Source organism: Siniperca chuatsi, linkage group LG12, assembly GCF_020085105.1.
Source record: "Siniperca chuatsi isolate FFG_IHB_CAS linkage group LG12, ASM2008510v1, whole genome shotgun sequence".
Taxonomy (NCBI): Eukaryota; Metazoa; Chordata; class Actinopteri; order Centrarchiformes; family Sinipercidae; genus Siniperca; species Siniperca chuatsi.
Window position 1 is genome coordinate 18,053,607 of NC_058053.1, and position 15,247 is coordinate 18,068,853.

At 40.4% G+C, this 15,247-nt stretch overlaps 1 protein-coding gene across 2 annotated transcripts; it reads left to right on the forward strand.

The window, feature by feature from the left end:
- Positions 1-7,119: 7,119 nt before the first annotated feature.
- LOC122885626 (lanC-like protein 3) lies at positions 7,120-15,246 on the forward strand. Of its 2 annotated transcripts, none has more exons than XM_044216976.1 (5): positions 7,120-7,977; positions 9,413-9,536; positions 11,780-11,977; positions 12,069-12,276; positions 13,308-13,443. In XM_044216976.1, the coding sequence occupies exons 1-5, from the start codon at positions 7,444-7,446 to the stop codon at positions 13,360-13,362; spliced, it is 1,119 nt and encodes a 372-aa protein (XP_044072911.1). In that variant the 5' UTR covers positions 7,120-7,443; the 3' UTR covers positions 13,363-13,443. The 2 variants fall into 2 exon arrangements, with proteins under 2 accessions (XP_044072911.1, XP_044072910.1); XM_044216975.1 differs by having other exon boundaries at positions 7,130-7,977; positions 13,424-15,246.
- The last annotated feature ends 1 nt before the right edge of the window (position 15,247 follows it).

Genomic DNA, 15,247 nt, shown 5'->3' on the forward strand with positions numbered 1-15,247 from the left:
GTTTGAGAGAAGATCCAGAGAAAAACAGCCATCAAAGTAAAATAGCTGCTTGGACTTGAACCACACTTTTATCTGAACTCACAAACTGAAACACACTACAAAGGCTGACACTGATTCCACTGCCAGCTAAGTAAGATGGACCAGATTGATCCAAATGATGTTTTACAGAGCTCTGAGTGCAACTGCATCCACTTCTGTTCTCCCTTGATGTCAAGGAAACCTCCTCGCCATCACTCTTCATTATCCTCAGCCTGTATGTCAAAGAAAAGTCTTTGTTCAGTTTGCATTTATTTTGCTTAATTTTAGTTTTTGAAGAAAAATTTAATTAGTTCTATGTTCATAAGATGACCTTTGCTTCCACATTCGTATCTCCACGGCATTCATCGTCTTTTTTTAACTCTTTCTTTATAAATGGGGCCAAAAAAGAAAACTCAATTTAAATTAAAATAAGTTTCAAAGGTTCTCTCACACAATCAGGACTCAGATAACCACTTGAGTCATCTTGGAAATAGCATGCAGTGTGATAAAGCTGTAATGAACACAGCTGATACCTGTGATAAATCTGAACATTTGTGTGTGTTTGGTGGTTTGAAATAGAGCAATGCATCATGTCTATGAGATTATTGTGTGTTTTGGTTGTAAAATCCTAAAATCTGCTATGTAACTTTAGTGGCTGGAGTAAAAGTAGAAAGTCTAGTAAAAATCAAGTATTGTGCTAAGGTGGTTTTCTTGAGTAAATTTGAGTAAAAATATCTTTCACTGTCTTTTAGCCCTCACTGCTAATTGTAAGTAAGTAAGTAAAACTTTATTTATAACAGGGTTTCAAAGTGCTTCACAGTTACAAAAAATACAACAAAAAGTATTTGAATACATAATTGAATCAAAGACAAGCAAAAACTGTTACAGGATAAGAACAAAACAGAGCAAGAAAGCAACAATGCCTTCAAGAATAACTATGTTTTTAGATAAGTTTTAAAACACTCAACACAGTGGGCTGATCTGACCCCCAGAGGGAGACTGTTTCATGGTCTTGAACCCAGAACACAGGTGAAAGGCCCAGCGGACAGTTACAGAAGTATTGTTAGCTAAATGTATTTAAAGTATCAAAGTAAAAGTACTTGTTCTGCAGAAAAATGTCCCTTGTGCCTGATATTTTATCATATATGACATTATTAGATTGTTAATACTGATGCATCAATGTACAAGCAGCATTTTGCTGTTGTAGCTCGTCAAGGTGGTGCTAGCTTTAACTTCTTTATATACAATTAGGTAGTTTAGTCCAGTGGTTCCCAACCTCGGGGTAAATGAAACCATGTGAGAAGTTTAGATTGGAATTTTATTTTTGCTGGAACTGCTAACAACTCATAGACACCTGAAATGTGAAAGGTGCCCCAGCTAGTTTTTTTTTGTAAGTGGTCACATGCCAAAAAGGTTGGAAATCACTGGCTTAATCTTTAACACTGTGTTGTATTTTAAAAACTTAAAAAATATTTTTAATGTAAACTCTTGTCAGATAAATATAAGTAAAGGAGTAAAAAGTACAATATTTCCCTCTGAAATGTAGTGGAGTAGAAGTATAAAGTGGCAGAAATGGGAAATGTAAAGTACAACTACCTCAAATTTATACTGAAGTAGGCTACAGTACTTCAGTAAAGGTACTTATATATAGTATATGTAGGCCTATAGTTACTTTCCACCACTGGGGAACGCTAATAAGTTATATAGGGCTACATTCAAGCAGTTCCCCATAGCTAAAAATATTTTTGTGTGTATTTGTTCAACAAATATAATATAACAGTAAATACAATGTTTGGCTTTTCCTCCAGCACCATGGACAGCAGCCTGCTGAGCCTGCGGGCTTCTGTCGCCACCTGGTGGTGAAGACGCCGAACTGAAAGTTGGAAAAAAATAAGAATGAGTTCACGCTTTGATTTCCTGGAGAAATTAGTCGTTGTTGTAGTGACACTGGGTTTTCAGTCAGATATAAAGAGGCAAACAGCACCAACAACAACATTAATAATGAAAAATAATAACAGTTGTTGGACATGTACAAACTGCGCCAGCAGTTGGTTTCAGTCGAGCATGCTGTTGCTAATAGCAACCACTACATTGTTACATCCGCCATTTGTCAGATCTGTGTCCAAATAAATGTTGACAGACATCTTTTATCTGCTAAACATAATTTTTATCTAAACGCCCTTGTTGGATAATTATCTGTAGGTACTCTGTTTATTCCAGCTGCTTTGTCACTGTCGATTTGTGATTAGCTTACTGTTAACCAAGTTAGCCATATAGCTGTTTGAGGCTAATGTGTTGCTAATATAACTTTCTAAGTAAGTGTTAAATTATAACTGTACTAACTGTTGTGTATTTTACTCTTTTCTCCTCACTCTTGTGGACTCTATGTGTCTGTTTACTCAATAAATTACTGTGATGTACTTCTTATGATACTTTTTTTCTTCCTGACATGAAGCACAATTTGACTACTGTGACAGCTAGTTTGTCTATACTTGAATCCAGTGTCTTTGATACTGTACTAACTCATTTTTACTACACCTATGGTCAAACTCTTGTTTATGGAATCTCATTGTTTTATTATCTTAATCACTGCCATTGAATTTGGTGTCCTATGCTGTTTTGAGTTTTACAATTGCTTCCAGTAAAGATTTCAAAGGCCAACTCGTGTCTGCAGCCTTTATTGGAAGTGTGTTTAGCTCGCTGCATAGCTGTGCACCTACATGCATAGTGGGGGCAGAGGATTAAACATGATTAATACACTGTACCAGGGAAAAATTGTGGAGTATGACATACAGTGGTGGAAGAAGCAGCCTAGCACATCCTCAACTAAAGTAAAATGAGTAATACCATAATGGAAAACTACACTGTTACAAGCAAAGTCCTGCTTTCAAAAGTACACAATTTAAAGTTTTAAATTTAAAGTTGCTGGTAAAGGCAGTTTTAAGCGTTTTATAAACTACTGTTGGATATACTTGTATGTATAATGTATATAATGATGTATAATAATGCATCATGCTTTTTAAATTGATCATATGTTGATATGTTAAATGTGTTGGGACTCCACAGATGAATTCATTCATTTAGGTGATTGTTAACTGAACTTTTGTTAGGAGACTCATTCTCTTTTGTCCCACAATCCTGAGAGCCATTGAACGCAGCATTGGCCAGGTCTGCCCTGTGATGTCACCAGGTCAAAGGTCAGTGATGATTTGTTCTGTCTCTTTCTCCTGGAGTCTTTCCCTGCGGCGGACAGACCGTGGCTGTCCCCCTCTCCCATCTGAACTCTCTCCTCCTGGCTTCGCCGTGTAATCTGCTCGCAGCAGAAACACGCAGCAGGACCGAAGTCTCCTGATCTACCAAAGCGCTGCCAAGGCCTCTTATATTTCTGCAACAAAGTTTAGCGTAAACGGCTGCCACACACAAAGCCTGCCAGCTAACTTCACATGCTAACAGCAGCACCAAAGCCACCTCTTTCCCTCCCAATGGACGGGTAACGTAACAACTGGGCATAGCATAGAGTAACAGTGTATATAGCTAAGCAAAGGACTGTTTAACTTTGTACATGTGATGTTACTGATGTGTTTTTCTGAGGAAATTCAGTGTTCACGGACAATAATCCCCTGAGTCACCTAGCAACAGCAAAGTTGGGAGCAGTGGAGCAGAGATGGGTGTCGGAGCTGGCACAATTCGATTTCGAGTTGTGATACCGGTCTGGGAGGCAGAATGCCAATGCTAATAGATTGTCAGGGTAGTATGTGCAGGCTGAGGGCCCTGGGGTTTGGCAAGTGAACACTACTGTCAGCTGGGGCAAGGGGCAACTGCACTGCTTCAATGAATGCTACGGGGGTCTTGTCGAGCTTCCCTATGTATTCCAGTGACTTTCTGGTTTCGCAGCAGCAAGCTGATGCTGTGTTCATGGCTTTCCATAAGTACTGGAGGAGGGGATGGAAATCCACCTAGGCAGAACGTGCGCAGGGAAACGGTGAAACTCCTATGGCAGTGAGATAAAATCACCGAGGAGGCAGGGGTGCTGTGACAGGAGCTTCTGGACTCAAGATTGGGGCTTCTTGAAGCAGCTGCTGCTACCCCTCCTGGGGTAGTCCTGGGGCACATGCCCGATGTTCATGGTCACCAGGGAGTAGAGAGGACATTTCAGCTGGTGCGAGCAAGGTGCTACTGTCCGAGGATGACTCTTCTCCAGTGGTGCTGCGGCGGTCTACCAGAAGCACAGCAAGCGTGCACTCCAAGCCTTTTCATTTGCCACAATCTGCGATCCCAAGGCGAGGAGGAAGGGCTGGAGCTCAGGTAGTGGCTCACCTTAATAGTCTGTGGTTAGGCATCCTAAAAGATATTCTGTCCACCTTTTTATGATAATTTAAATTTAAGTCCAATGATGTAGGGTAACTGGACGTGGCAGGTACATAGCTCTTCGCCTCTATCATCGGGGCAGTGATCTGTTGCAGGGCGGTGAATGTACGATGTACAGTAGCCAGACGCACTGCTGTTGACGTCATAAGGAAGTGCCGGGCTTAGTTGGTAGTGATGGGAATTACGGCTCTACTGAAGGGTCTTATGGCTCAGTTCCTTTCGGAGAGCCGGCTCTTTCGGCTCCCAGACGGCTCTTCATTTAGTATGACTTCTGCTGGTCACTGCCTGAGTTACTTTCTTATTTGTTGCAAGACATAAATATGCAAGATTCTTCATCTGCAATACATACAAATATTCTGTCATATTGATGGTTAAAAAGTGGGATGTGTCAACAATAACTATCCTAGTTGTATAACAAAAATAACACCCTGCCAATGAAACAATATGGTTAATAAATAATTACACAACTCTATACGGACACATACAGAAGCCCTATATTTCAATGTAATTTGATATACTATAATACAAAAAAAATGAGTTTGTTGTCATGCATATCTTTTTCCACTCCAGGGGGGGTGTTTGGCTCTAGCTGGGGAACCATGATTGCTGGACGCCGACTGCCTTGCGGTGTGAGGCAATATTTTTCCCTGAGGAGCTGAGGCTGTATTAAATGGTATGTGTGAACTATGTTATGGGGGCTGTTAGAGGGCTGTGGGTGAAGTGTGTGGTGTACATGTGTTTATACTGTGAAGGTGCGGGGACTCAGTGAGGCTCGCCTGGGTTGCAAGCTCTAGGGGCAAAGCTTTGAGACCGGTATGTGCTTTGAAGTGTGTATGTTATGTGTCTATATTTCATGTTCGGATATATTTGTTGGATTATTGAATATGTTATTCCTCTGATGTTTCAAGGGGGAGGGGAAACTTGAAGACCTATACCTCTGTATTTTAGGGGTATAACATATCGGAATACTGTGAACAGCCCTAGGTCTCTGACGTTTGTGCTGCTGCTGAATTGTATTGCATTACACAGACAGGTGTTTCTGTTATTTTGTCTCCTCACTGAGGAGTAAATAAAATTAAACTAAATAACAGAACCACCTCTCTGTATAATGCTATACAGTTTAACAGCACCACAAACTACTAACAACAAAAACTGAATATCATAACCTCAATGAATGTAGTATTTATTGCAGGACTGTTGTGTTAGACTGTATTAGGACCTCAGAACCAACACTGTTGTTGGTAAATTAAACTTTAGTTACTTTGAACTTGTGAACATGTGTAGAGCGATTATTTGGGTTTGATTTTCTCTTTACTGTAAGACCTGGCTGCCCTACATTACAATGAAAATGCTGACCGACCACAAGCCAAAACATCTGCTGGAGGTCCTCTCTTCAAAGTGCACTTCCCAAAGGCCGGAAAGGGAGAATGCAGAGCCGAACCAGTGAAGACTGAACCGACATTTCCTAAGTGTTACATTTTTCACCCAAAAACCTATGTAATGTACATGTTGTATTTACTATTACACTTCAGTTTAGTAACATTTTCAACACACAATAAATAACATTAGAAATAGAAAAAATATATAAATTCTTCAAGTGTAAAAATATTAATGTAAAAGTATAGTGTCTATAAAATTTGAAACAGACTTTCAGTCATTGTTTAGTGACACACCCATAAAAAATGTCAACAGGCTATGTGGATGACTTCTTTGAGAAAATCTTTATGGACCCGGCACCACACACGGATGAGGTTTTGAAGATCCCCATCCCAGAGGACCCGTGTGCACAGTATGAGCGGCCGGACAAGGAGGAGGTCGTCGCCAGCGACAGTATGTGTCCTGGCTCAGTCAAAGGGGGGTCTGAACCCTGCGTATCTGCCTTGGGTGTCAGGAAACTCCCAGCGAATATTCAGAACCACACAAGCTGCAATGACAACTCGTATCCTCCGTCGAAGGAAACACCAGCTCACAAAGCCTCGACAGGCTGTAGTATATCTATAGTGTGTCTCACACTTTTTTTAGTATGGCTTCAGGGAATCCTTGAGCTATTTTTTCTACTTTAATTTTATATTATGATTGCTGATTGATGCATGAGTTATCATGTTGTGACAAAACAGTACAACACTGCATAGTGCAACTATTGATGACTATGATGACAACAAATGCTTTACAGTATCTGTAAAATGTCTCATGAATTCATGTTTAAGATGCACAGTATCTGCCGATGAAAAGCTATACTATCAAAAACAATTATGTTCTGAATTTGGGGCATTATTAACCTTTATTTTGGGGGGTGTTACACCATTAATGGTGTTGTGATGGATTAGGGTTGTGTACCATTGTAATGTCATGCCCACTGAAGAAATGTAAAGCAAGACTGCATAAAATCTTACCTGTAAATTACCTGCAATCATACAGTTTGATTGCAGTTATGATGAATAAATAAAAAACAACACATAATGCTTTGTTCCCCTGAGCCCTAAAGGCCCATAATCAGCTATATGTTGAGAACACATTCAAACAAACAGTGTCCAACTCAGGATGGTCTAACACATTCCCTCCCAGGATAAATAAAGTCTTAACTGATAGCCTAATAATATCTTAATTTATTTGTTGATTACATTTTATATTATTAATCTGAATCTGCAAAGTAACTAGAAATAAAAGGTATTAAATAAATGTAGTGGAGTAAAAAGTATAATATTTGCATCTGAATTGAAGTGGAGTAAAAGTATAAAGTAGCAGAACATGGAAATACTCAAAGTACCTGAAATTAGTACTTAAGTACAGTACTTGAGTAAATGTATTTGGTTACTTTCACTAAAAGTGAAGCTGTGCAGGTCACTGCAGGCAGACAGGCTGCAGGTCCCATCAGCCAATGTGAGGCTGATCCATCACTGCTGACATCCAATCAGCTGAGGGCTGATGGGACTGGATCAATGAATGTGTTGTCTCCTCTCACACCCTTGGACACCCTGAGTGTAGCAGTGTATCACAGATCTGTGTTATTAGCGTGGGCCTGCACGTTGTGCTGTTTCTACCGTCTGTTCATCGGTGATGGAAAACACGCGCTGCTTTGCCAACCGCTTCTCTGACTGCAACGATGCGCTGCTCCCGGATCAGTGCGCTCAGGCCGCCGTGCCCACCATCGTCGCCACCGTCGATAAAGTCCTGAAAAAGGTTCCCGTCGACATCAGCGACTGCGACGGAGGGCTGTACGATGGCCCGGCCGGGGTGGCTTACATGCTGTATCACGTCAGCGAGTGCCCGCTGTTCTCCGAGCAGCGGGACGTCTACCTGAAGACGGCCAAGCAGATCATCGACGTGTCGGTCAGATACGTGGATGCTGAGCCGGATAAGAACATGCGCGCCGCCTTTCTGCTCGGCGGGGCGGGCATCTACGCGGTGGCCGCGATGATATACAAATCCCTGGGCTTGGCTGATTTCGTTAAGCCGCTGACCAAATTTCGTAACCTGTGGGAGGTGTGCGCGCCCATCAGTTTTCTGGAGTGCGGCTCGGACGAGCTGTTTGTGGGGCGGGCTGGGTACCTGTGTGCCGCCCTGGTCCTCAGGCAGAAGCTGGGCATAGAGGTGAGCAACAAGAGGGTGGAGCACTGTTAGTATCCTATTTCACCTAAGGACTGTCACCTGTTTGCACTTCAGATAGTCGACATGTACAAACACAAGACAACAACCCGGTGGTGGCAAGTAGGCTAACTAAGTGGACTACATTTACTCAAGTTGCTGCTGTGTACTCCCACAGTACTTATGTACACATTTGAGGTACCTGTACTTTATGCACACCTGCCAACATTTAGGTTTCAAAATACGGGAGTTTTTTTCGACAGAGGTCGAAACTGTATGCAGTGTGTGGATTGTGTTTCATAGACTATCTGGCAACTTGGGTGACGTCAGAAAATCATCAAAACTTTAAAATACTGATAAATATTGTACTTTTTACTCCACTATATTTATTTGATAACATAAGTTAGGCTTCAGATTCAAATGATTTCACAAAATATAGTAAAGAAATAAATTGTGATAGGCCTATAATATAGGTTAAGTTACCCAGCAGTAGGCTATATTAAGTAATTTATATTAGCTCCACTTTTACCAGCTGCAACATTAAAATTACATTAATGCATCAATAATTATAATCCAATAGTATAATATACATTATTCTGCAATGGGTCATTTTGCATAATTAGTACTTTTGGTATATTTTGATGCTAACACTTTTGTACTTTTACTTAAGTAAGATTTTGAAGATCTGAGTACGTCTTCCACCACCGACAACAACCAACTCTAATTACGTTTTCTGATGTTGTTAAAAGTTTAACACTAGGCCTAATATTTGTAAACATTAGTGTAAATCAAGTATGCAACCAGTGATGACTAATGATAATTGATTCACGTATTGATTATTTATTCTAAATGTCAGAAAATAAAGAAATGCACATCACAACTTTCCTAGAAGTCAGTGGGTCGTCATAACGTCTCCATTGCTAACCCGACTGTTTATATTCATAAGATGAATAGTAAAAAAACATAATTATGTGTATAGGTGCAACTAACAATTATTTTTATTGTCAAGATTTCTCTGACGATTTCTCTGACCATAAAATATTACAATATGCAAAAAAAAAGGTCATCACGGTTTCAAGTTGACATGTTCAAACTGCTTTTTGTACAATCAACAGTCCAAAATAGAGCTAGACTGATATGCGGTTGTGTCAAAACCTAAAGTCCAAAACCCAAAGATATTCAACATACAATGATACAAAACAGTGAAAAGCATCCACACACTGGAGAGGCTGGAACCAGCAAATATGTGATGTTTTTGCTTGATAAATGATTAAAGGATTAATTAGTTATCAAAATTGTTAATGAATAATTTTCGACTAATCGTTTCAGCTCTAAAATCAGGCCTATATTTTTTTTATGATGTAACAAGTTTACACACAACTCTTCAACCATATATGTGTATATACCTCTAATTTACATAACTCTCTCTTTTATTCTGTAGATTTTGAGCAAAGATCAAATCAAATCAATTTGCCAGGCCATCATCGAGTCAGGAAAACAGTATGCCAAGAGGAAGAGAAAGCCATTCCCCCTCATGTACTCGTACTATGGAACAGAGTATCTTGGTAAGAACACCCACTTAGAGCAAAATTAATTGACTGAGACCGAAGTCTTTAATGTCTGTCCTTGTTATCCAGGCACACTTTGTCACTTCAAGTGTGAATTACCATTTAGAAATTAAGATTTTAGTCTTAATTATTATAGGAGGATCTTCTGTTATCACACAATGATGATATGCAGACTTTAGAGACAGTTGTAGATTTAGGGTTGGTGTGTTAATGTGTAAACCTTACATTTCCTTTCCTTGATTGCATCAGATGAAGACAGCTGTCAGGGTTGGAGATCAAGAACTTTGAGGATGATGAGGAGGTGAAATAAATGACATGTTTTTAAAGTAGGAATATCTGGATGTTCAGTGAACACACCTGGTTAAAGGTGCTGCATGCGTTACAGTTTGCTTGTCCTGAAAGATTTGCTCACCAAAGGGGTTTCTCATTTAATTTAATCGACATCAGTAAGCTGCAGATACAAAGGGAATTCGCAGACACTCAGAGAGCCGTGTTTTCCCTGCATGTGTCCAGCATTATTTAGGAAGACTCGGCCCAGTATCCCAGTGAATTATGTCTATATTTGAGGATTCTGCACCTCACAATTTACGTCCAATCCCAGCGTTCAGTGCCAGTGCAGAAAGTATTGTGCCATTCACGTAGCAAGGAAGATTGTAAAGGTGTGGAGGTCGGGGTGGTGGATGGGTTCGTAGCACATTTTACTTTCATGCGGGAGACTGGAGTTTGTGTCCCGTCACAGACTTGCAATTAATGTTTGCGTTTGTATTTAGAATAACCATCATCTTTCCTGAACCTTAACCAAGTGTTTTAGTTGCCTGACCTTAAAGGAAATGTTTGACATTTTGGGAAATACACTTTCTTGCTGAGAGTTAGATGAGAAGATTGATACCACTCTCATGTCTGCACATTAAATATAAAGCTACTGCCAGCAGACGGTTAGCTTAGCTTAGCACTAATACTTGAAACGGGGGAGACAGCTGCTCTGGATCTGTCCAAAGGTAACAAAATCTGCCTGCCAACACCTATAAAGCTCACTAATTAATATGTTATATCTTGTTTATTTAATCTGTACAAAAACCGAAGTGTAATAATGACAAATTGTTGCTTTACTGGGGGGTTATGTGCTGGTGGACTATGTCTTGGTTGGGAGCACTAACTTCCCGGAGTCCCCGGCACGTAATCCGTTTTTAGACTTCCGTTTTTGTACAGATTAAACAAACGAGATATGTGTTCATTAGTGAGCTTTAGAGGCTCTGATGGCCGTTTGTTTTGCCTTCAGACAGAGCCAGCTAGCTGTTTCCCCCTGTTTCCAGTCTTTATGCTAAGCTAAGTTAATCGGCTGCTGCCTTCAGCTTCATATAACAGACAGACATGAGATTGGTATTGATCTTCTCATCTAACTCTTGGCAAGAACCAAAATGTCAGATGTTTAATGTTTAACCATAACTTAACCATATTTTATTTGCCGTAACCACGATCATTCCCTTACCTGAACCTTTCCGTAGTTGCCATTCGCAGATATTGTAGAAAGTGAGAATTTTAAAAACATTGGCACTGGTCGATATAAAATATTCACCTTGAATGTAATCCGTGGTTTTGCAGAATCGTCCAATGTCGACTTTCTTGACTGGGGCTAGGATTGCAGGACTACAAAGAGCTGTTTCTCAACTTCACTGCATTTTCAGATGGAAGCATGTATGTTACTCGATCACTCTCAGGGAATAGATGAATATCTTGTCTTTGAAACCTCAAGATTACTGCACTAACGCATGTTTTTTTATTACTCTACATTTTGTCATAGTTCTACTCTTATCTTAATAATTTAATATACAGTTTACAATCCTAGTTCAGCATGTATCTTCTGGTCAAATTCGTATCCTGACAGAGTCTCTGGTCTTGAAGGGTCATTTAGTGTTACAGTGATTGTGCAGCTGCTTATGTACTTGACAGGAGCTCAACTGTTCTGGGAATCATCAAGTTTAGGCTTCTAACCTTTTATATGTAGATGACTTCCTCAGTGCTGGAAAACAAAACATTTACTGTCAAACAAAACTGTCAAGTATATATAGTGGGCTACAGTTTATAAGGTAAGCAGCAAAAAGAACCAAAAAACCTCCAGTAGTCCTTTGTGAATGTTTGTATGTTTCGGGTTGTGTCTGTTTGTGTGCCTGCTGGCATGTTACTTCCCTGCATGTCTGGTTTTGTGGGTGCATGTGTGTGATCCCCTCGCCCCCCGTCAGGTGCAGCCCATGGCCTCTCATCGGTGCTGCAGATGCTGCTGAGCTACCAGGACATGCTCAGTTGGGCAGAGAAGGACCTGGTGTGGCAGAGTATCGATTTCCTCTTGAGCCAGGAGCAGAACTGTAACTGGCCTGTGGAGCTGGGCGCCATCATCGAGAGAGAGAACGAACTGGTGCACTGGTGCCACGGAGCCCCAGGTACACTCAGTGTTGTACTCATGTCACCATGAGCGTGCACGGGTGTTCATACATGGCTTTTCAGTTGGTGTTTCTCCATCCTCTCAATCAGGTGTGGCATATCTTTTTGCTAAAGCCTACCTGATCAATAAGAAACCCCAGTATCTGGACACGTGTATCCGTAGTGGGGAGCTCGTGTGGCAGAAAGGTCTGCTGAAGAAGGGACCTGGGATTTGTCACGGAGTTGCAGGGAGCGCTTATGTCTTCCTCCTGCTTTATCGTCTCACAGGCAACTCGAAATACATCTACCGTGCTCAGAGGTAAGAAGTCCCTCCTACTGTTTCCCACAGGGCTGTAGTCTGGATTTGAGAAGTACTGAGGTCATGAGGTCAAGCACCACCTGTGAAACCCACCCAAAGTTGAAATGTGTGACTAGCCACCACATTAATTTTTAGCTGCGTGGCTCTAGTGATGACAGTTTTGGTCAGTCCACCACTTTGGTCCAGACTGAAATATCTCAACAACTGTCGGATGGATTGCCATGAAAATGTGTTCAAATCTTCATGAATGAATCCTATTGACTGGTTATCTCCTGACTTTAATCTAGTGCCACTATGTGGTTCACATTTTTTATTTTAAATGTTGACAAATATTGTATGCATTACCATGAAATTTGGTTCAGACATTCATGTCCCCCTCAAGATGAATTTGATTAACTTTGATGATTTCTAAACTTTAAATCTAGCGCCATCTATAATACCATCTAGGTGGTATGGCCGCCCACCATTGAGTCTGGTTCTGTCCAAGGTTTCTGCCTCTTACAGGAAGTTTTTTCTTGCCACTGTCGCCAAATGCTTGCTCATGGTGGGATTTGTTGGGTCTCTGTAAACCTGCTCTATAGGAAAAGTGCAATAAAATAACTTCTGTTATGAATTGGCACTATATAAATAAAATTGAATTGAATCATCAGGTCAAAATTTTAATTATTCCAATACTTTGATTTATGACCAAATGCCTGCAAAACTAATGACATCATCATCAACATCAGCTTTACTTTGTGTTTAGTGCTAATTAGCAAATGTTAGCATGCTAACAGGCTACACTAAAATGGTGAACATGATAAACATTATACCTGCTAAACATACGCATGGTAGCATTGTCATTGTGAGCATGTTAGCGTGCTGATGTTAGCATTTAGTTCAAAGCACCACTGTGCCTAAGTACAGCCTCACAGAGGTGCTAGCATGGCTACCAGAAACAGACATTTCTTTTAAATATTGAGTCCAAAAGATTATTAGATTCAGCCTTAAATACCCAATCATGTCTAATTTATGTGTTCTTCTCTCCTCAGACATGACCTCAGTGTCCTCAGTGGTGTGTCCGTCCCTGCTTCCCATCAGCTGTAATCCATTCACTTAAAATGTCACTTTCACTTCATGTCTCTCCTCTCTTCTTTTCTCCCCAAAGGTTTGCAGAGTTCCTCTTCACTGAGGAGTTTAAGGCAGGCTCCCGCTCAGTGACCAGTGTCTACAGTCTGTTTGAAGGTCTGTCGGGGACTGTTTGTTTCCTGGTCGACCTCCTGCAGCCAGACCAGTCAGAGTTCCCTCTGTTTAGTGTCTTTGTGTAAATGGACCCCGGGTTACTGCCATTCAGACATCACTCCCTCCCTCTGAAATCCCTCAATAACTGGATTGGTCGAAGCACAGTCTTTACGAACCTGATCAGAGTGGGAGTGGAGGGATGGATGGTGTTTGTTTGGGAGTTAGAAAATCACATTTGAGTACAGTTGCAGTAGAAAAATTAGTTTTGTGTCTGTACTAAAGTGGCTGTTCAGCTTCCAGGCTTTACCAGATTCATTCCACTTACTGTAACGTTGCTCATTTCAATTTACAATGTAGTCAATTGCACTAAAGCAGAGGTTTTCAAACTGTGAGAGCGAAGGGGAGGCGTGGGGGGAAGGACGTGAGGCAAAGGTACCACATGAGGTGAATTTGAGTCAAAAATGTACTCTTTCAGTCATAATTCAGTCAAATCTGAACACAGAGACATGATACACATATGTTTAGATTCAGTGTGACTTACACTTCCCGAGGATATTATTATCTCCAACGTCACAAATAAACATCCATAAATCAGCTTGGAAATCATAGAAAAAAAGACACTCCTTATAGCTCCAGAACTTGCCTGAGAATCATTATGCTATCATGTTTTCTTCTGTATCAAAGTAATGCAGTGATAGTTGTCAGTGCAAAAAGGAACTGCTAATAGCTAATTTGCCAATTTGCCAAAATGTTAAGCTAAAAAACAAACATAGGCTAATAAATGGCCTAAAGTTGTGGCCCAGGGGGCACAGTTGTCCCGATTTTGTCTGTGGGTGGTGTCTGCACAGTTTTGAAAAGTGGTACTGCTGCTGTTGATTGAAATCGCAGCATATTCTACGAAGATGCTGCTCTCAGGTCAGAAACACACATGCACGCATACCATTGACAGCTACAATAAATCACACCCAAGTCACACAAAAGAAAAACAGAAAAGAGAAAAACAAGTGTCACATAATGCCTTTAAAATTTTTCTACCACTTCACCAGCTCAGCGTCACGTATCGCAGACCTTTGAGTTCATGTCTTTAGGGTAGGTCATTTCTCAAATTATTGTTGACACAACCTTCAACGACAAATATAATGGAGGGATTTTGATACTGAACTTGTAAAATCGTCAAAGCTTGGTAGAGAGGTACAACCAACAGATAATAAGGGAAAGAACTGTAGATTAATGTCTTATTAATAGTCTCACTTTGTTTGCGCTGTGCAATATTACAGACTCATCTGTTTGAACTGAGGTTACACCGTGTGTAGCATTGTGACAGCTGTTTGTCTTTAAAATGTTATATGTTGTAATTTGCTATGACTTTTACCATGTGTAAAGAAAAAAAAACAATGGAGTATGTTAGACTGTAGACTGTGAATCTCAGTTATGTAAATTACATTCGATGGAGGATTTCTTCACATAAATGTGATAATGAGGGCTTAAAAACACATTTCTAGCATTTGAACATGATCACATCTCTCAGAGTAAAAATTATATTGACAACATTGAAAACTGAAAATGCTTTGGGCAGCGTTTGGTACATGATAAGAAAGGTGAATAACAGCAAACCAAAGGATGCTCCCAATGCTAATTGTGCCTGTTGTGGAACATTTATAAGCTGTGTATGTGTTGTTTTTGCATTTGCAACAACAAAGTCTAAAGGATTATTGTTATTAATAAAGTATCTGGAGTTTTTCTTGAAAAC